Here is a 22,479-nt window from a genome sequence, read left to right as displayed (position 1 = left end):
CGCTTGTGGGATGAAAAGCAGTAAATGGATTTAGTATTTTGGCCTGGGCGCGAAGAAAAAAAAAATGTAGTCAAATAATAATAATAAAATTACAGTACAGCAATAGTTGATAGATTTAGATATAACGAAGTCACTTATGATTTGAGGATTTATTATTGAATGATTCGTATATCTGTAGAACAACACAAAATCAGGACCAGACTGGGATGCATTGTAATACAAGTGACCACATCCATAGCGTGAGATTCGGACAGAGGGGCCATTGCAGCTTATTTTTACATAGCCCGACCGCACGGTTCCCGGTTATCGAGGGGGATGTATAAGCTTCAGGACAGGAACTGAAACCATCAGGGACCGGACGACACGATCTAGTTCAGGGCGAGAGGCGAGAGACGGCCTGGCCCGCCTCCCTGCGCGACCACACACACACCGCTGAGCACATGGCCTCTCGCTCTGCTGGGCCCCAGCTCACAGTGAACGACAACAGGAAAGCCAAGCGAAGGTTTTGCCACGCTCACAACCCACCGTTTAATAACAGACATGCGGCACATGACGAAGCCGTGCAAACACAGCTGGGGCTGGCGGCCCGTTCAGAGACGGGAGAACAAAGCCCGGTGCGGAAATCTGAACAGCGTGAGGGATGCGGAGCTCGGTCACCCCGCAGAGCAGGTGGCTGGATAACAGACGTGCAAACACAGCAATGTTTTAGTGACAGAGCATCTCGGAACAGCCATCGGACGCATACTGCGGTGCAGGCGCTGCCTGAGGTGCACGGTGTTACAAGCCACAGCGGCCTGGTCTTTCCAGAGCAGGGTTTTCGTGAGGATGGGCGAAGCGAGGCCCGATGTGTCTCCTGTGCGATAAAGACCGTGTTGTTAACTGCGCGACACACGCAGGAGGGGAGAAGGGTTCGGACAGGGTCGGGTACTTAGCCATCCCGCATGCTAACCCACTCCGCTCATACTCTTGTGATCGTTTTCTTTGTTAGTTCTTACAATACTCAAAGGAGGGATTTCATCGCGTGGCTTGAGGCTGTCGCCGGTTGCTCAGGGCGACTGCCACACACGAGACATCGAGGACAACAGTGCCCCCTATGGGGCTGTTTCCCTGCAGCTTGTTCTGCACCACGAAAAGAAATCTTTTTCTGCCTCAGCTAAAACGCCGTGGCATCCCAGTGGGAGGATGGACGGCGGGGTGATGAGTCGTGCTGTGCCTGTTCCCACCCTCCCACGGCCCGAGCTGGCGCACAAATACACGTCTCTGCGCGAGTGGGCGCACGGGAGCCATGCACCAGAAACACGCACAACACCGAGACAGTTTCTAGAGCTTCCGAGAAACACAGAAAAACCGTCTTCCAAAAGGAGTCGGACACGGCGGCTACAACATGATGTGTTCCCGTCTTTACACTTGAGGTGGCGCACATGTCCACTCCAACACAATTAAACAGAAACCCGCTCCTCGGTTTTTCTGTACCCGTCGTGACAGACCGCATTTACTCGGGCGTCCCAGGACTTGCACATGTTTTGTTCCCTGAATAACGGGACACAGTAACTCGTGTTATAGTATAAATATATAATCTATTATTGCGTTCTACATAAGAAGTGATTCGCCCCGACCTTAAACGCAATCAAACGCGAATCTCTTCCTGTCGTGTATGTCACGCACATTAGTTTAATATTGGGACTAAAATAAGAAATCGATCACAACCTCTGGCCACTGGAGGGCATTCCATAAAAGATTTATTCTCTGGGACGAAAAAAAGATGGGCGGCAGTCTTGGGGGAGGAAGCGAAATGGTTGATCATTTCTGGCAGAGAAAAATAAATCGACACACCACAACTGATCTGTCGAAGAATTCTCTACACCCGAGAGCGCTCACATTCGGGCCAGAGCAAACCAACCGTTTCCCCGTGTGTTTTAGATATTGAGAATAAATGTTTTAATAATATTTAAATATATGGATTGGCATGCTGTTTTTCTGTGTAGGGTACAATATTCTATATATACCTATATACTCTAGCAGGAAACCGTAATTCCCTGAGCACAGACAGCGTCCCATTTATATTCATTTTGTCTCAGGTTGCACTTTATAAACTTAAATACTTAGGAAGGATGGATGAAAAAGTAAATCCTGAATGGTTGTGTCAGGAAAGCAGATATACTGTAGCAGACTATACTTCACAAAGAATCAGTGTTAGTTAACATGTATGAAGTTTTCCCTCTCCTTCTTAACATAAGATTAATACGTGACTATACTGTAGTCTGGTACTAACAGGAGTTACTACAGTTTAGAAATATACATATAAACAGACGACCATTTTCAGTGACTGTACACAACACCTACAAACACACAGCGTTCAGCGTCTGCGGCAGAATCTGGGTGATGTCCAGTGGGAGGGGTTCACACGCCTGCCCTCAGGGGGACAGGGCTGCGAAGGCAGGGGGGTGATCCCTGGCCCTCCTGTGTCCGGGACAGTGGGCCACGTGACTCCTTGAAAGGTTTTCTTCTCGTGGGACTGTTCGAAAGGCAGTGGAGCCTGTGCGTGTTCCTGTGTGTGTGCGTGTGCGTGTGTGTGTCAGTGTGGAGACGCGCTCGTCCTCTTCTCACTGCTGTTCCTTCTCTTTGCCCTGCTCTTATCCGGATATCAGCTTGGTGGCTCGCTGGTTGGCTTCTGTGATCCGGGAATTGTTGACGATGGCCTGTGAAAACATTGAATAAAAGAGAACTGCACATCAGCTGCCATTATGATTAATAAGACTTAGACCGATGATTGGTCGTTAATTATCCTTGGTGCAATCTTGTGGACAATTAGCAACTTTTATATTTTATATTTAAAATACACAGACTGTTTCAGATTGTAAACACCTTTGCACATAGTGGGATGAAATCATATCCTACATATACTCATGTATTATACCGTAAATTATTTGGCGGTATGCTGGCTCTCTGGCTCAGGATCCGCGCCTGTGGCTGGAAGGTTGCCGGTTCGTATCCCGCGGCCGGCAGAGGAATTTTACTCTCTTGGGCCCCTGAGCAAGGCCCTTAACCCCAACTGCTCCAGGGGTGCTGTACAATGGCTGACTCTGTGCTCTGACCCCAAGCTTCTCTCCCTGTCTGTGTGTCTCATGGAGAGCAAGCTGGGGTATGTGAAAAGAGATTCCTAATACAAGAAATTGTATATGGCTAATAAAGTGATCTTGTACAAATCTTGTAGAATTATTGCATATTAGCATTATTAGAATTAAAAACAATTGTTTAAGTGTTTGTAAGATTATTGGGTAGTGTTCACAATGCTCTAGATCAATGTCAGGGTTATAACTGACTTTATTACAGTATGAGTCTAATCTAAAATCCATTGCCACAGTGGATATTGACTGGGAATCGTAAACATCCCTGAAATTGTCTATTGCCGTCTTTGTCATAATAATCTATCATTCAGCTCCAGAGGTGTGCATCTCGTTTAGATCAAGGAAACTGGGCTCTGTTCCATGCACCACACGGGTGCCTGTGTCTCTCTCACTGACCTTCTCCATGATGCGGTCAATCTGCGTGTTCTGCGTGTCGATCTCGTTGCCCATGTCCAGCGCCATGCTGCGGAGGTTTCCCAGGATGCTGCCCACCTGCTCCAAGTTCTCGTCCATCTCGTCCTCGCGAGCATCGTTTGTCACCCTGTGCGAGAGGGGGCGAGAGGAGAGGAGGCGCTTGGCGTTGCAGGAAGAATGAGAAATGTGTGGGGAGGCCTTGCAGCTGAGGGCACTGTACAGTACAGGACTCTGCGCATGTTCATGGGAACATATGTTTCCTTAGATCAATTCAGCAGCTCAAACCGTGAGTGGGGTAGTACCACAGCTGCTTCCTCACAGATCGTAAGTCCGGGTTGATTCTGGCCTGGAGCACCTTCAGCGTGGAGTTTGCATGATTCGCCCTCCAGCTCTGGGGTTCTCCCAGCCCTAAAGGACATTCCGGCTGCTTTGACTGGTCTTGATCTCTGTCCCAGCCGCGGTGTGGCCCCCTCATGCACCCTGTCCTTAGCAGAAGGCATGGATGAAGAAGGCGGTTGTGTGGATTTTTTGAAGGAGCTCTCAAAGGGGAGCTGGCCAGCAGTACCTGCGGATGTGGCCCCCGCTCATGGTCATCCTTTCTCTCTCGTCCACCACACGGGAGGAGGGCTGGCTGGACACCACGCCGTCTTGGTTGTTGCCCCACACCTTCTTGTACGCCCCGCTGGCTTCGAAATTCTTCAGCCTGACAGCCCAGAGAGAGGAGGGAGACGTCACAGCCTGCTCTGCCCCCTTTCGCCACTCACATTCTCCGGAGGCTCCAGGGCATCCCCGCTGCCACCATGTCTGTGCTCAGCGCTAGGGAGAGCAGCTGCCATTCCTTCTGCCTGGTTTTTCCAAGCTAGTGAAAGGTTTGACGATTGCATTGCAACGCTTTTGGGTAGGTTTTGCAAGGCGGGATTTACATTTTGACAGAATTGGTTTCGATGGTCATCTCTGTGCACTTCAGTAAGAGTAAATCAGAGAGCAGGAGGTCATTGTGCACATACTGTACTTGTGCTGTCACTGCAAATAAACCAGCATTTCTATTACAGGAATGCCACTGTCCTCACTGCTTTGACACTTTGCCACCTTTGGCATTTATATGATCAAATAATTTTTTTTTACTAGAAATGGATGCTACTGGTTTCAAAATTGGACAGTACAAAAACATGACAACGCACACGTGAACAAATTACACTTACAGCATGTGAAAGTGGGGATCATTTCAACTGATTTGGATCGGTTTCAAAAGATTAAATGTGGCAAACAGCTCTTACATGTACATAGCTTGGCAAATCAAATCCTGGAGTTTATGAGCTTGTTTTAGACATGACCAGTTCTGGACTTAAAATGATTTGTGCCAATTTGTGGCAGTCGTTTCTTTAGTACTGATTACATAGCTTCTCATGAACATGTTAAAGTACGATGATATTTCTGAGATGCCAAAGTTGAAAGCAATGAGAAATGCCCCAGCTAATTTCAGTTTCAGTCCTTTTTTTTACATTTTGGAAAGAATAAGGGGACAATAAAACACATTACAAGTGCTTTGTGAGAGCTATCAGGTGGTCAAAAAGCTCTGAGGCAGCAGCAGAAGGAAACGCCACAGAGATTACTGTCATCGCAGCCAGTACACAGTACATACTGTAGCCGAGTACACAAGTAAGGGTCATGCTTTCAGTTTTTCATTGACCTATTTTTATGGTCTGCCTGTGAATGACAAACTTTACATAAGGAACAGGACAACTGAGAATACTGAGCCTTGCCTCTTTCAGTACTATATATTCAACAGGACCTTCTGGCAGCTACAAAGGCGTTTACTTCTGCATGAAGTTTTCGTAATACCCCTCTCCATTTCTCTTTTCAGTTCACCGCGTGCGCATTACAGTAAGACAAGTCTGACACGCCAAATAAACACACAACATGCAAATATACCAGGTGGAAGTCTCCTCTCCCACCAAAAAAACCTACAACAGACCCCTTCCCCAGCTTCCAGCTTTCAACCAACCAGAGTACGGTCCACTGAACTGTAGATCATTCAACTGAACGAGCACATGCCCCTGACGCATTTGTGCCCAAGGGACAGCTGTAGAAAATCATGAGCCTGAATCCTGATTCGTGGAGACAGAAGCAGGAATGCTTCCCCTGTGAGCTTAGGTTCTATTCACAAAGCATTTACCACCCCACCAATGTGAGCTTTTTTTAAAAGAAAGAGCAGTTTTTCCTTTTCTCCAGTGTGTCTTTATTTAGTCCAATTGATTCCTCATCTTGTCGTTTCTCTCGCTGTTCAAGACCCCCTCTTACAGTATTTTAAAATTGCATTAAAGATGTCTCACAGGCTTTCCTCACCCTTGATCTTACTCATCCAGCTTGCAGTGAGAGGGGTGATGTTTTTCCCCACTGGGTTTCGGAAGGGCGTGATTTGCTCCAACAAACTGCGTCTGTCCAGGTACCTTGTATGGACAATCTACAGGAGCAGGCCCCCTTCTTCACCTCACCGGTCGCCCACGTGTGTTTCTGGAGACTGGGCCGCACGAAGAGCTCGGATACACGGGCCAGGTGTGCTTTCGCAGCCTGTGGCTGTAGAGACATGGCCACGCCCTTTTCTTAGGGAGAGAAATGGCTGGTCGGCGTCGTGCTTGCTGTGTGGTCAATTAGGAACCAGTCCAATTTCTTTCACTGCCTCGTAATGATCCTGTATGAGTCAGGTCCAAGTACCGTTCATCCTTAGGCAAGGTGTGCCTCTCGCTTCCGCGTGCTTTTAAGTCACCAGCACCTCAACAGGGGAGATGTTATATGGCTCCACTTAGTGTGACTCACCTAGGAGCTGAGTGGGGGAAACCTGCAGAGTGGGCAACAGTCCAGGACAGGGAACCACCTCAGGCTCTCCAGTTCAGCCTTTGCTAATCTAGAATGCGTACCCAACCTGTGCCTGGATTGGTTGTTTTGTGGAGGAGAGCAAGTCTTTCCTTCTGCAGAAGGGAGTCTTAAACTCTCCTGATCTAAACTAGGAGTGGAAACCTGCAGTTAAAAATGTCTCTCCAGTCAGACAGTGACACATTCCAGCTTGAGGTATTAATCAGGCGTTAGATTATTCTTTTAGATTTTGACAAGCCCAGAGATCTATGGAGTTGTAAATTTTTAATTCTAAGATGACTGGTCTTAATTACCACTTGCTAGGCTGTTCAATAAACCTTGACCGTGACATTTCAAGTAAATCAAAATCGTTGGAGATACAGGCTGCAAACGTGCAGGTCTTGTACAACGTGTAAGGGGTTCCTGAGAAGCTGCGACTGTCTTTTTTTTTTACAATACGACGATGGAAAGTGCCGTAAATGCTTTGTGAACGACCCGTTTTAAAACTATCGCGGTTTAAAAGCAGACAACCAATGTTTTAACTCCCTTTCACTCCAGAAAGAGCTGCAGGTTTGAATGTGCAGGGAATGGCACTGCTCTACTACAGCTTCAGTTTGTCTTGTGGTGTAGAATTCATGTGTAGTTTTTGCAGTTTGGCTCCGTTGTAAAAACACTGGTTGTCTGTTTTGGAGAGTCTGCATGCAGAGCCCTCTGCTCATTCCCTTTGACGGACGGTGTAGGGAGGGTGCAGGTCACCCTGGCGGGAAGGGTGGGCATGAACATAAGCAGGTCTCATGAAGTCGGTGTCCGTCTACTCCCGACCAGCAAGCACACAGGCAGGCATGCGCTCAGACATGTTTAGAAGGGCCCACGACCCTGCACCTACTTCTCACAGGAACACAGACCACAGCATTTGCCCAGGTCTGTGAGGTTTTTCTCAGCCTCCTTCATGTCCTGGTTGATCTGATCCATGCCCTCCTCAATGTGCTCCAGTTGCTCTGAACAGTGGGAGGTGGGGGAGGGAAATACACAGTTTTCTCTACAAAGCACAACCACAGACCACGAAGGCACTCAGGTTCAACAACACTGCTACTGTACCCAGAGAAGCAAAGGAGCAGCTGTGTGATTAGAAGTCCTTTCTTACTGAAGGTAAAAGGTGTAGGGTAAACAACAGCTTTGTCCTAAGATTGTGCATCTAACCATGTGAAGTTTGAGCCAAACAATGTACAAATCCTTAAAATACAAGGATCTAAAATAGGCCAGATTGTATACCTATGGATCATGGATTGTGGTTAGGGCATTGCGGTTCAGTTTCATTCAATTGGTAACACCATACCCATGTCCACGGTTACAATGAAAACTACAACAGTGCTATAGGATCCATCACCAGTCATTAGTAAATTGGCTATGTGGGAGCAGGGTTTGCAAAATAAAGAACATTTGAAAACTGGCAACAGATTATTCAGTCCATTTTCCTGTACATTGTGTGCTTCTCTCACAGCATGTGGTCTTCCTTCTGGGCTCCCAAGGGATTTAAAAGTTTTTTTTTAAATCCACATATTTTTAAAGCACTATCTGGATGTCTTCAATTAAAATCAGCTGCACAGCAAACATCTAATCACACAGTTACTGCCCCGCAGTTTCCACTGAGAAGCCACAACAGAGCTGCAGCACTGCGGCTTTTCCAAGGACCAGAGTGCTGCCTGCTGGCCACCGAGACCTGACCGGAGGTCCCCCACTGGTTAGCAGTGGGCACTGCCAGTGGCCAGGTGTACCTACTTGGCACATGGGCAGACACACAGCCCGCAGCACTTTGCCATGTCTGTGAGGTTTTTCTCTGCCTCCTTCATGTCCTGGTTGATCTGATCCATGCCCTCGTCAATGCGATCCAGTTGCTCTGCCACAAGGGGGCAGAATCACACACACACACAAAAGACACAGACATGCGTTTAGGGTTGTAGTTCGAAGAAGGGGATTGGTTCCTAGCTTTAAGAGTCTTCATAGGGAAACTGAAACTTCATAGGGCACTGAAAAGGAAAGGAGTTTGGTCACATCTGATCCAACCTGTCTGCTTAAACGAACAAATATTTAAGTTCATGGGAAGGATACTATTAAAGCAAGAACAGATTACAACAGACCTCAAAGCACAAAGCTGTCACAGCAAGCCTCCACATTATTTGCCTTCTTTCCAGGGGCAAATAAAGGGTTTACCATGTCATGCTATGGTAAAAGCAATGTAAATGTAATGCAATGTAAAATGTGTGGTAAAAATGTAAAGACATTAACCACAGGAAATAAAAGATAAGAACAGAAAATGGGGGGCCTAGCAGGCTAAAACCATGGTAAACCTAGAAAAATTCTACAAAAATGTAGTAGGGTAAACTGTGGGAGAGAAAGCCCTTCTAAAGCAGTGATTTTATATGTTACAATGCAGTAGTGTTAAGAGACAGAGTCTAGTGTAATCCTAGGGGCGCGTGTTGAATTTAAGTTCCCCAGAGTGACAGAAGACAGGGTGTCTAAACGAGACAACGGTACCTCCTTGCTCATCCAGCATGACCAGAGTTCGGATCCCTGCATCTTTGCTCTGGTGAGGAAAAAAAAAAAATGTTCTTAACATTAAAACGCTGAACATACCCAGCCTGGTAACATAAAGGTCGAGTGAGGGCATAAGTGCCCATAACTGTATTTCACAATACAGCTGCACTGTCGAACAATCAGGCTGCTTTGTCTGGACAGTGTGTTTCAGTGAAGCTTAGTTCTCTAAAATCACTGCACACTGTAAAAGAGGGGAGCTGAGAGAGATCCCATGGACAGCGTGGTGTGTCAGGGCAGGCAGGGGATGGCTCCTCCTAATGTGTGCCCCAAGAGGAGTGTGGTGTAAGTGCAGTGATGGCCTTCTCAGAAAGAAGGCCGGGACTGTGGGCTTGTCTGGGCTCCATTGTTCCCATCAGAGGGAGATCACTCAGGGTCGGAAGCAGTCTTGCGTGCGCCCACATCACGCTTCGACGGCTCGTGCACAGGAACGGTGCAGCTCTTGAAAGTGTAGCTAGCAGCTTGATGCATCTACCTCTCTTTGTGGGCAGGCCATTATGGAAAACAGTATGGGCTCTTCCCTTTCAGCTGTGCCTGCCAGCAAACGCGTCTAATGGATAGGACAAGTTGTAAAAATAGAGCTGCAGCTCCTAAACATATTTCTGGTTCAAGTGGCAGACATGGGCAGCAATAAACAACAATCCCACTGACCTCGACGGAAATATGCAAGAATCTGAGCAAAAGAGGAAAAAATGGTATAGTCCCTCGAGCTTTTATTACTGTATTTGATTTTTTTTTCTCTGCATGAAAAGAGGATGAAAATAAAATGAAAAAACTGTTGTTTTTTCCATTTTATTTTGGAAGAAACCAGGCAGCTGAAATATCTCTTTGTGTATCTCTCTCTCTCTCTTTGCCGTTCCAGAGGAATAAGAATACGTAATACTGACAACGTTAAGAACGGGGTCACATGAAGCCCCCGTCCTCGATAATTTGGGGGAACAGATCACTTCAGGCAAAGGAAGATTTCCTGGGGAGCTCCATTGCCAAGACCGTCTTACCTCTTCCACCAGCTGCAGCATCCGTCGAGTGCTTTCCAGAGACTGGGGAGGAACGAAAGGATTGTTAATCATCTGCTGGAAAAACAGCGGAGACTGCTTGCGGATATGAGAGCAGAAGAACGGTGGAAATTGAGAACATAGAAATACAAGATATCAGTGTCAACATCATAAAAGCCCATGACACACGCACTGTAAAGAGAGATCTAGCTTTAATGAAAGCCCTGTGGAGGGACTGAGGTGTTCTAGAGTTTGGGCCTAAACTGGCGTGGCTGGAGATGGTCTGGTGCCCCAGGGGAGAGGAGCCCAGGGGCTGCTGGGAGGGGCGTGAGGACTGGGCTGGTGGAGCAGAGATCGTCAGGAAAGCTGGAGCGAAGCTGGTTAATCAGGGAGCAGCTGACCGGTTGAACTGGGGTCTTGTCCTCCTCTCGGACTTTCACTGCAAACTCTCCTATAGGAACTGTTGATTAGGGGGCACTTCCCTGCACTGATGATGAGACAGGAATTCAGAAAATTAGGAACACAACAAGTTGACCAAAAGCTTAATGCGGTCTATTTCATACATATTCCCAAATACAACTTTTTCTACTGCACTTTGTTTTCTGGTTCAGCTTTGTGTTTAGACTTGTTTTCTAACTGTATAGGAACTTTTATTTCTTTTGATCAGATACATCTCTAGGCCAGAAAACAAAATGAAGACAGCCTTAAATACTGAAGCCTTCAAGCTGAACTGGCTACTGTAAATTCATTTAGTCACTTTATTGACTAAAAGTCAATTTATTCAGGTGTCAGGAAAGCAAGGTTGATGTCCCTGATTTCTGGAAGTCTCCACTCCTCCTGAACCTTGTTTGAAACCTCAGTTAAACTCTCACAAAAGGTGAAGTCTTTTTAAACTCACCAGCTACATTAACAGTGATGAATGATTTTTGATGGATTTTGTTTTTTTAGTTTCAGAGTAGTTTTGAAAATTCTCAATCAATAGTCCAGACTAGGTTCTTCTTTACATTTATGAAAGAACACTAAAATAATTTACATCATCACTTCTTAAGTGGGAGGGGTATAAAATTTCTGGCCAAAAAATCTTAGACACTCCTATTTAGTTACAGTAAGTCAGTACATGCAATTGTTCTGTCATGGGGTATTTATAGAGAAATGTGTTGCACTGCAAAGATTCAGTGGCTTTTTTATTTACAGTAATTGTCCTGTGGCACAATATTATGGCACAAGGCACAAAAGGTTTATTAAACTCATTTTAATACTGCATCGATTTTCACGTTTGTAATTTGATTTACATGGAACAAGATAAAACGTTAGTGTTAGTTTTACTTCTCCCCCTGCCTTACACAAAGGTTGACCCATGAAAGGATAAAAATCTAACCTGGTCCCATTGACCTCACGTGGCCTAAAAACACTTCAGTCAATATCCGTGTTCAAAATATCATTTGCATTGAAAGCTTTGTCTCCGAGTGGGGAATTTCATTTAACGGACAAGCTGTACCTCTTTTTTATTCTACTTTCAGATGACCTGTATTTCATTAGTGTGGTTTAAAGCTGAAAACTCCCCTGGGCCTGGTGATACTAGCGAGTGTCATCAGCGATAGGGATGAACGCCAGTAACCCCAGACAGGAGGAAAAACAGGAGGGAATTGGGAGTGTGGTGATGTCACTGCAACTGTAGCCCAGTCGGTGAGACGCAGCCATCGCCTGTTACTCCTGGTATAACAGGGGACCTGACTCAGCACCTGATGTCGGATCCTGCAGAGAACTACGGCAACCAGGCAACAACATCAACTACCTCTTCACTCCTTGAGCGTTGGAAGATGGAAATCAAAAGGTTTGCAGTCCAAACAGGAAATCAAGAGAAAAGCAGGGGTTATTAATAAAGGGCACTGCAATCTTTCAGGCCATCTTTCCTGTAACCATTAAGTGCAATAACAGAGACATTATCTCAAACGGAAGTTTATGAGCATTAAGGGATTTCTTTGGGATTCTGGGAATAAAACAGATTGTGGAAAATCACAAACAAAAGCCCTGTATTGGCAATTTCTGAGAAACCGTTTTGCTCTTTCATGTCCCTGATGCACAGAGGGCAACGCGTCACCGAGCCACAGCCGCGGAGATGAGCTGGGCCCGTGGAGGTGAGCTGCAGGATGAGGTCGCCGGTCAGGTCATGTGAAAGCAGCCCCCCCAGTCCAGCACTTACCTCGTCTGTCACCTGATTGGCCCGTCTCTGCAGCTCCTCCAGCTCTGTCTGCATGGCTGTGTCTGCGGCCATCCTGCCCTGAGACAGACAGACCGAGAGGGGGTTTCCTTACTCACCAAGCCCTGGAAGCCACACTCAGTTAGTCCTGTCAGGTGCTCGTCTGAGCTCCTCAAGACTATTAGCTAGCTGTTAGGAAGAAGCATTACCAATTCCTATTAAATAACACTTTCTGAACCAAAGTTAGCTAATTGCACTGCATAAAATGGGAATTAATTTTTAGTATACAATTAAAATTTACTGAAATGCATTTGTAGCCTATATATCACACTTCTTTCACAAGCTATGAATTCTGAGACATAATGTCACAACCCCACAGCCTCCAGGAAGTTAACTTTCAAAGAGCAGTCAAGAAAAACAAGTAAACAAATTTGATCTCAAAAAAATAATTTGAATTATTTGTATCTTTGCTAATGAGAATTAATATAATAATAATAATGTCTTACCATGTTTTCTATTATTTAAAAAAAACAAACCTTTGGAAGCAATATTACAAAAAGATTGCTTGACCTCCTGGTATCATCCCGTTTTTATGAGTCTAAATAGTGAAATATGCAGTTGAATTTAAATTCTGGAAGAAAAGTATTAACTAGGGGTGTTATTAGCATACTGGTAGTCTCAGCCATGGCATCAAAATCACTTCTATCTTGCTCAACGAGTTGGACAAGAAGCATCAGAAAACCTCTGCTTATCCAAGCATAATGTTTAATCAACACACACGAGATCCAAATCTATTATTTTGCCATTCATATGCATTTTTATTATTCGTCAAATGAATTTTTATGAAAAGAAAAGAGCTATTGCAAATTATAGCCCAATAACGACTTGAACGATGAGGGATAATTACTGCCTAGTTGTGTATATTAAAGGAAGTAAAAAGGCCCCCACTTCGTATCTGCTTGGCTGTTACTGCCTCTGTATTATCCATGCCTCCCACTCACAGACCCAGTGAGAGCTGGGAAAGCAGGGAATGCCAAGAGCTTCATGGAGGCTTAGGATGAGTTAAAAAAAAAGAGAAAAGAAACACAGAAAATTTTGCTGTCAAAAACACAGAACACAGCTGCAAATTGCTCACTGCAAAGGCCTCGCTGGAACTTGCACTGATTCATTAACACCTCTGTTGGCAGCCTGCTTCCCTGCTCGTGATTCATGTGCACTGAGAGAAACAGAGGACTCCTGTCCCGGGGCGTGTTAGTGGTGACCGGTGCAGAGCTCCAAGGCGTGACCTCCCCACCATCTCCAGCATGCATTTATAAAACAAGCACGTTTGGCCATGATATGCAACATAGCTGCACAGGGTACTTATGGTATTACCTGTAGGATTTAATCCAACAGGAAAGACTGCGCATTGGAGAAGTTTCGGGGATTCGATCTCTATGGCCTTAATAAATGCAATAATGCAAATCTTGCAGAGCTGGCACAGCACCGCCTAGCGAGAACCTGAGGCCCAGTTCATTAGTGTAATTTATTTATATATAGTTATTTAAATAAGTCAGCTGACTTTAAAAGGCACAAGAGAACAAAATTTCTGTTACCACCGCAGTTGTATTCAGCTCTGCTCTCTGCTTTGTTTTAACAGGAGGTTTCTCAGACATGGTGCGTGATTTGTGCTGGGTGAACGATTCCCGATACTGGAGACTCCTCGGGGTCCAGTTCTCATCTCCTGCAGCGATCACACGCATTTCCAGTGAGAATATCACATGCTCAGTTCCTTTCAAAACACCTATTACTGTGGCCCCTCTGTTCCCTACCTGAGGAATTCAAACCTGAATCAATGTAGATTCTACCATCAAGTAATGCAGGTATGCACGCTGCTAAAAATAAACTACTGGCAGAAAATTGCATATTTAATACAGTTATAAAACTAGTCAGCAGAGTTGTACTTGATTAGGTTCTATTGCTGAATTCACAGCACCTGGAGTGCACTGTATTCTTCACTCTTCATCAGTTGTTCCCTAAGAGTGTTTACCACAGTAAATATGTGAACTGTTTTTGCAGTGCGACTTTTACCTGTTGTAATTCATGCATTTACTCTTGTTTCCCCGAGTTTAATCTGTGTTCATCATGCCGCTCTCATCTTTACATCTTGATTGCAAAATGATATACTCCAAGTATGTAGTACGTTACTGCATGTAAGTTTTGGTACAGCACTTTGAACATTTATTAGGACTATATTCTTATTTATGAAACCCAGACTCTACAAAAGAAACTCAAACACTCACACCTACACATACTGTACAGTATGGACACATACAATACACAGGTACACACACACTCACGTACACAATACACATGCCCACGTACTCCCACACAGAAGCACACTCTCCTCTTTCTCGATACAATCGAGCACTGGCAGTGCATTGGACTACAGCGAGGTTATAATTATACACTAATTACCACTTCACCCAGGCAACATGCTGATCCTGTGCTGAGAGCTCAAGAGAGAGACAAAGACAGGAGCAGAAAGAGAGAAGACTGAGAGAAAAAAAAGTCATTCATTTAAACAGGAAACAAATGATATTGCAACCAAATGTTCCACTTCGTGAAAGGTCACACTAGATCAAAGCCCTTAGTTCTTCCAACTAGTTATCTGTTCTACAGAAGAGGTCTCAGTACTCACATTGGAAACTTACTTTAGATCTGCACAACCCCACTTCCTTTAAATTGGCATCCCAAAAATAATGACACCAATTCCCGGTTTTCCTACTTTGATTGCTCACCCAGTGTATACAACGTCAACCTCCTGAAGGGCTGTTCACATCAGATTGTAAACGAACAAACATCTATTCATGCTGCCTGTTGTGCTTGATGTTTTCTTCAAGCTGCTGTATTGCACTAAACCACCAAAGGTACATAATAAGCACTTTGAGAAGCCACCTTTAAAGGCGCTATATAAAATAAAGTTGATTATTATTATATTATTTCCCCAATTATATCTGCAGCCTTCAGAGTATAAAGGGCTGTTTTAACCCCAGGCCCCAGTAATCTCCTTCTTTCTCTCTCTTTGAAGAGACATAATGCACCTACAGGATGTGCGAGGGCCTGAGTAAACAGCAGTTTTAATGAAAGAGCAGCAGAGCTGCTGGCTGAGGGGCCAGTTTGCTCAGCATCAGGTGACGGTGGGGGCAGAGCACGCGATCACAAAAAGGCCTGCTAAAACCCTCCCAGGGCCACGCGTTTGGAGAGGCTAGTTTTCCTAAAGCCTTTCTAAACGGCTTTAGGAAAACATCAGAAATGCAGAAAACACGAGTTCCAAACCGCTCTCAGTTTTTAATCAAGCTGAAACGATATCTGATATTGTCTGCCATTCCCATGACTTCAATATTACACCGGGGGCGCTGAAGTGGATGGATTGGTACCTCTGTGGTGAGAGCAGCTGCCTCGGGAGCCTTGGGTTCAAGGTTTGATTCCAGACTGGGGTGGCTCCTGTCTGACGTTTGCCTGTACCCCCATGTGTCCGTGTGGGCTCTCTCTTGAACTGCCATTGGGAACTGGCCAGTCGGGGTCTGTAATTGTCCTTGTGAGTGTGTGCACTGCTTGTGATGGACAGATATATTCCCTTCATCGCCTGTGCTTCTGGGATAGGCTCTGGGATTCTGCATGGATTTATTCATACCGGGAAGGCTGTGCTGGAGCACCATGTCATGCTGATCTGTTATAGTGCCCTCTAGCGGATGGAATTACAGTATGGGAATGTGCTCCCTGAGGCCCAATTCATAAGTGTAATTACATTATTTTGCTGAATTTCTAAAGTACTTTATTACATAAGCAAGGTGACTTAAAAAGGCACCAGAACATGAAAGGAAGAATGGATGGAGTTCAGGTTATACCAACAAGAACAGCAAATAAAGCCTTCTTGCTTTATTTCCATTCAAGATTTTAATTTATTTTCCGCAGACAGCTGATGAGGGAAAGCTGACCTGTGTTTTCAGCTCTGCCACAGCACATACTAGCAGCAACACTGACTGTCCATTGACACGTTCAGGTTAAAATGTTGTGGCTACATTTGAATCCTTTATGAGTTTTACCACAGTTTGTTTTCTGAATGTCACTGCTCTTTTTTTCCCCCACACATTAACATCTGCTTGACAGACATGCTGAAATAACACTCCCACAGCTGTCATAGCAGAAAAAACACAAAAGGCATTTTCACATTGCAATTTGCTTCCAAGATGTCAAAGGGCTTGAATAACCTGTCCTCACAATAATAATTGTAATTATCATTATTTCTGTCCTTAAAAAATGAATAAAGATTTCAAACACGAAACACATGCTGAATCACAGCTTGAGAGGCAAGGAAATTGGCACCTAGGGGATGCTCAGCATTTGAAGATTTCAAACGCCTGATTAGGCGGAGTGAAAGGTATGTAATTATCTTTTACAAGAGCGCATCAGTCTGTGAAGTGCATTTTTCTCTGCTCCTATTCGTAAAATATTAAAGGCGATTTCAGGGCCTCTCAGAAGACCACAGGGTATGTCCGGGGGAAGGAGCTTCTGACCACTTCTTTTCCTCCATGCAAATTTAACTGGACAGCAGGCTGCAGATCACTCTTCAGTTAAATCCAGCTTTCCAGCACTCCCAACGTGATGCCCAAAGAGTCTCAGAACTGTAATATCTGTGGAATCGCCTGAGAGTTCCTACAACCATACTGTCATTCCCACAGCATAAACATCAGCCTCTGGCCCCGCACTGCTGTGCTTCAGAAAGTCCAGAACCCAGACCCCGCTGTGTGTCCTTGTATGGGATCACTGTCACTGACCGATTTCGCACAACTTCTGATTTCCCCCAATAGTGATGCGATTCAGCGTGGAACAAGAACGAGGTGAAAGGCAGGCTGTCCGGAGCTGGGCTGACACAAGCCTTGTCTTTCAGCTGTGGGGCTGCAGAGAGGGGTTCAGCTCGGGAGCAGACCGGTTGCATTTCTGACAATACAGCACCATGTCAAACTCACCCTTTCAGACTACATCTTCCAATCTTCTGGATAGTGCGTGTATTCCTGCAACTTGGCTAATTTAAATAGCATTGAACTGCCTTTGTTTGACTTGCTTTAAATTGTATCTTTAGAGCCCGTGATTCGTCATACATGTACCTACTACTGTAATGAATCATTTGTTGTATTATGTTGATTTTTTTTTCTACCAAAATAAACTTTAGTCCACAACAGACATCTTACAATGAGTACACACTCCATAAACCAAACCATAAACCTCTACTCAATTAAAAAAATATCTGTTGATTGTCCATTTTCAATCAAAGCAAGTGGATTCTGGGGCTGGATTTGCACAATAAAAAGAGTTCCTCTGAGCCCCACCACTTACTGTTTTCAATGTCATGTTGAAATATTGCAACTAACACTTGTCTTTTGGCATACAGTATGCTGATCTACAGTACATCTTCGGTGCAGTCAATTCATTTTTTTCCCCTCTTTGTTCAGGGTGAAGTGAGAATCGCCTTCACCAGGTGTAAATTTGCTGTCACAAAGAGGAGCTCTTGAAAAGGAGTGAGCTAATGAGTGTCTGCCTCGTGGGCCAGGGAAGCTCCCTGCGGGCGTCTCTGCATGGCCTCGTATTGACACCCAGCAGCCCCGCTGGGCGCAGACTGTCTCCCTCGCAGGGGCCCGGCTGGCAGGAGGTGCTCCTTGCAGAGAGGAGATGTTCTCCAGGAGCTGCGAGTTCCCGACACCCTGCAGCCTGCTGGCACGGCGCCCAGCGGGCAGACCATCATTACTGCTCTCACAGCCATGGGCCCAAGAGCCCGGCCACACAGTAAGGCCAAGCACGGCAGATCTTTACTCATCCGCATGGCACACGGGCAGCACCAGCACCTCACAGCGCCAGGGTTCTGGGTTCGGCTCCGGCTCTGTATTCCGCACGATTGCATGGGTTTTCCCCAGGTTCTCTGGCTCCCTCCCATTAGCACCTCTGAATCGTGTCCTTTAAGCGTGCCCTGGGTGCCCTGTGACAGACTGGCACCCTGTCCGGGGTGTAGCCACAGCTGGGCCCTGTGCCTGTCGGGTCATGCTCTAGCCCAGCAGAATACGAAAGGATGGGCGAACGTACTGCACCTACAGTATACCTCTCCACTGACGTCTGAACAATCCGACTGGAATAAAACTAGGAAAATGGCTTTTTTAGAGAGCGTTGGGGTAACTGCTGACTTCATATGTTTGTGAAGTGAATACATAACCCCCCCTCCACCCCTGTTAAAAATACCCATGGCGAGGAATTAGCTCCAGCACAATGAGATTCCTGCAGTTCCAGCAGGGAGCAGAGCAGTGCCATTATAAATAGCTTCCATTAAAAAGCCACTTCGCAGCAACAAACATTCACCTGGCTTTCCTGAATTTCTTTACACTTTCTGCATTCCGTTTTCTCGCAGGGAATCTGCACCTGTGCTGCTGTTCAAACACTCTACCCTTTCGGACTGTCCGACGGAGAGGGAAAGACCACGCGCTAAATCTGAAGATACACAGGTGGGGATTTTAAATATTGCACAGTGTGACTGGAAAATAAGATTAATACATCATCACATGGCAGGAGTGATGTGCCACTTTTATCTTAAGCCCTGTTCACAATATTTAACAGAAAGGATCAAAAGACTATATTTATCTGAGTAAACAATCCATCACACCCTGAGCTTCTTTTTTATTTCCTTGTGAAACACCCGTCTCCTGAGTCGAAGTCCTTGCTCCACAAGAGCAGTTCACAACAGTGGGCAGCAATTGAGACGAAGGGCAGTGTGAACATAGACAAGGGATTACAGCCACTGCTCTTGTCTCACCGCCTCAGCGGCTCCAGAAAATGCTGCAGAACTCAGAATTGCTTTAGGACATCGCTATAAGGTAGAACTTATTTTGAGACCCCGGCTACAATGGACTGCTCTGCTGACGATTATAAAGAAAAAGTCTACACAAAAGCAATAAAGCTCCCAGCTGGGACTGTTTAAAGAGCGAGCAGGGCAGTACTTCAATAGCAAACATCTGTTGCTGAAATGCATTATTCATGAAGACCATGCTCTTTATTCAGAAGAAGTGTGCAGCACTTTGTCACCATACTTCTCCATTTCAACCCATTTACAACCCATTAACGCTGCGCATTAGACTGCTGTTGAGGTACAGGTCTGCCTCTGCCTGGAATTAGCACCTGCATCAGTCTAAGCCCTGTGTGTTTTAGGACAGCGCAGTGCACGTTTATTTCTCTTTTCCCAACACAGTATCCCGCAGCACTGCGGAGACAGCCAAAGCATCTGCTGCACGCTTGCTTTCTGTTCTCTAAGACTGGGGAACTGGGCACCACACATCCGCTTCAGCAGAAACATCCCTCTCGGAAAGCCTGCCATTTACAAGGAGACTCGCAAGACAGGGAAATGTGCACAGATGTGTTTTTACACAAACACCTACATGGAGCTGCCAGACCACCTTATCCTCCGCCCCACAGAAGAGAACTGTGCAGGCTGTGGGACACCACATTCTCCCTGACAGGGCTCTCTGTTGGGCACAGCAGCACTTAACTGACACTCAGTCTGGTGAGATTTTCCTGGATGGTTTCCTAAAGCACATTCAGACATCTGTTTGCCATTAATTTAACATTTCGCAGGCACTGCAATGTTGAAAGGCAGGCATGGACATTCGCTGCCCCAGAGGCTCCCATGCGAAGGGCAGGTGAAGACCTTAACGCACAGAGAATGGCCTTGACCGCTTCTGGGGCGCCCCTCCAGCAAAGCTATACAGCTATGGAGCTCCTGGGGCGAAGCACCTCACTCAGGGCACATCAGCACTGCCCGCGTCAGGGTCTCGAACCCACAGCCAGTCTGTTCCACTACACTGCCCTTTTATCTATGCAGAAGGAAGTTTCTTACTTCTAATGTAGAAACTCAGGAGTCTCCTCGTTGCGATCTGTTTTCATCAGGGGTCACATGCTGTTGCTGGGAAGGCTGGAGGAGATGACTTGGCATGTGCTGGGTTTCAAAATGACTTCATCGGTGGGAAATGCCCCCCCGGCAAAAGATCATCGTGATCGTGAATAATCAAATTAGGCGTTTTGTTTATTTTAATGCTGATGATCGTTTGTTCGAAATTCTGAACCAGTTGACCTTTTAAAGGTTGCTCACGTGTGAACTATGAGGTGCTGGTTGTTCACACTGATGGTGATGAGCCATTTAAAATCTCAAGTAGGGAGCTGGATCAGCAAGCATTTAGCATTTAAGGTTTATTCCTTGCTAAGAAGAGATCAAAAGAAGCACAATGTTTTAGCGGTGGAGCTTTCTTATGGCGTCTTCAACAGTAAAGAAAAAACCTTTACTTGTTCATTTAAAATCTCTGAACTTCACCCCTAATGACAAGCGTTTTTCTACTACGTCTTTTCTTTTACACTTCACAGAATCGATTTTTAGATGTGGTGCTCCTCCTAGGTTACTCCTGCTCCTTAATATGCTTGATCATGATGTGGGGTGCAGCAGGCAGGGCTGAGGCTCAGGACTCCCAGCTGCAAGCCGGCGTGCTCCAGTGCCAGACAAGACGCTGCTGCTCACTGTACTCGGGCCGAGGTACTTCACTCAGAAGCGCCTGCAAAATGCCCAGCTCTCTGAATGGATACACAAGTAAACCGCTTAGGATGTCCGTCTCAACCATAAAATTAATTATAGGAAAAGGTAACTCAATTATCTGAAATGCGCTCGCCGTTGGTTTAGGCGATTTTGAACATGTTGTTCAGACGGGTTTCCATGCCCGGCTAACTCAATCCGAGTTATCCCCGGGATCAATCGGCGACCACAGCTGTATCGACCAATGCCCAGCTGTGGAGTCTGCGCCGGTCCGGGGACACTAGGAGAACAGCCGCTGGAAACAGCGCAAATTCTAATCTTTTAGGAGTAACAAACATGCAGTCCAGTTTACGGCCAACAACAACAACAACAACAATGATCAAAACAACTTGGTTATTGGCAAGTTTTATCAATCCACCCTGAACTGAGACAATGTTACTTGAAATATTCGCATATGACAAGCACGCGAATATCTATCCGGCCGAACCGTCTCTCCGCAGGAAAACACGAAAATGCGACCAGTGCAGCCAGTACATCTGCTTCGAGCACAACCAGCGCTCGGCTCCTTCTCCCATCTCATAACGCCCCCAAACAGCTCCAGCGAAGCGACTTCCAGAATTCACCTCGAGCACGAATCCAGAGTTAAAAACACAGGTGAAAGGGGACGGGTTGCCTCTTTCACTCGTTCTAACCTGAGAGGCAACCGGGATCTGTGTACGTTATCTGACCCCGTGCTGGCCAGTCATTTCAGAAATTATTTAACGAAAAGTTCGCTTTCAGTTACCGGAAACAAAAACAAAGTTAGGGAAGAAACTTGTGTTTTACAAGTTAACTGCCGGCATGACGTTCTTACCTGTGGATGCGGGCTGTTTTCCTAGTCCCTGTGAGGCTGGAGACGAGAAAGGGCTCAGCCACCTGTATTTGCTCGCCGCCTCTGCGCCTCCGCCAGCGTGCAGTCTCCGACCTCGCTTCCTGCAGGTGCCGCAGACGCGTCTACGATTGGAACGGCTGCGGTGGCAGTCAGCCCAGAGGTGGGGGTGGGGCCGAGCGCTATAGGCTCGCCCCAGTGAGCTCCAGCCCCTCCTCCCGGGCGGGGTCCGGCCCACGAAGCGCTCGGAGGCAGGTTGCCCCGGCAACTCGCACCTGCGAGCGTCACCTGCGGCGTGTGGCCGAGCTGGCCGGGGGGCCGGCCTGATGGTTTCGCGGACGTGCGGTGTGCCAAGGCTGTGGGTCAAACCCGTGCAGCTGAGTGGGCAGCTGTCTTGTCGATAATTGAAGTCCCGCTCAGGGCTTTACAGGGCCTGTAAAAGGATACTGTGTTTGCACCCTGGTAAAGCCCGAGTGGGCTGCAGCACTGTTAAATCCCAGGCTCTCTCCCTATCTGTGTGTCTGTGTGTCTCATGGAGAGCAAGCTGGGGTATGCGAAAAGATAATTCCTAATGCAAGAAATTGTAAAGGGTTAATAAAGTAATGTTAAAAAATCGGCAACCACGCGTTCAGATGATTTTAAGTGATATGTTGGGCTGAAATGTTTTTGTAACGCGGCGTTCTGTTATTTACAGCTGCTCCTGTTGATATTTGACTGAAGTGTTTTGCTCACGGGTAGAACACCTGTGTCCCACCTGCGGGGATTTGAACCTGCAGCTCTGTAGCAGCTAGTCGAGAGTTTGTGGTCACGCCCTGCTCTCCATCGTG

General features: G+C 46.2%; 1 protein-coding gene across 2 annotated transcripts; it reads right to left on the bottom strand.

Annotated features, from left to right (window-relative positions):
* Positions 1–134: 134 nt before the first annotated feature.
* Positions 135–21,801, bottom strand: LOC148672079 (synaptosomal-associated protein 25). 2 transcript variants are annotated; one of them, XM_088627433.1, is made up of 8 exons: positions 21,638–21,801; positions 12,186–12,263; positions 9,986–10,027; positions 8,931–8,979; positions 7,282–7,393; positions 4,108–4,245; positions 3,525–3,669; positions 135–2,699 (listed from the first exon to the last, which is right to left on the bottom strand). In XM_088627433.1, exons 2-8 carry the CDS (start codon positions 12,255–12,257, stop codon positions 2,634–2,636), a joined length of 624 nt encoding a protein of 207 aa, XP_088483559.1. In that variant the 5' UTR covers positions 12,258–12,263; positions 21,638–21,801; the 3' UTR covers positions 135–2,633. The 2 variants fall into 2 exon arrangements, with proteins under 2 accessions (XP_088483559.1, XP_088483558.1); XM_088627432.1 differs by lacking the exon at positions 7,282–7,393 and adding an exon at positions 8,175–8,292 and having other exon boundaries at positions 21,638–21,798.
* Positions 21,802–22,479: the final 678 nt, after the last annotated feature.

The sequence above is a fragment of the Lepisosteus platostomus genome, chromosome 4 (genome assembly GCF_059453375.1).
Source record: "Lepisosteus platostomus isolate fLepPlt1 chromosome 4, fLepPlt1.hap1, whole genome shotgun sequence".
In the NCBI taxonomy this organism is placed as follows: Eukaryota; Metazoa; Chordata; class Actinopteri; order Semionotiformes; family Lepisosteidae; genus Lepisosteus; species Lepisosteus platostomus.
This window is presented reverse-complemented; position numbering and strand designations above follow the sequence as displayed.

Bases quoted from the DNA above. Each gene is read 5' to 3' on its own strand.
- LOC148672079 (XM_088627432.1), bottom strand. From the start codon at position 12,257: ATGGCCGCAGACACAGCCATGCAGACAGAGCTGGAGGAGCTGCAGAGA. The intron at 4,246-8,174 runs GTAGGTACACCT...CTGGGCTGTCAG, and splicing joins TGTGTCTGCCCATGTGCCAA to GCTGAAGAATTTCGAAGCCA. The intron at 2,700-3,524 runs GTCAGTGAGAGA...ATGTTTTCACAG, and splicing joins TTGACCGCATCATGGAGAAG to GCCATCGTCAACAATTCCCG.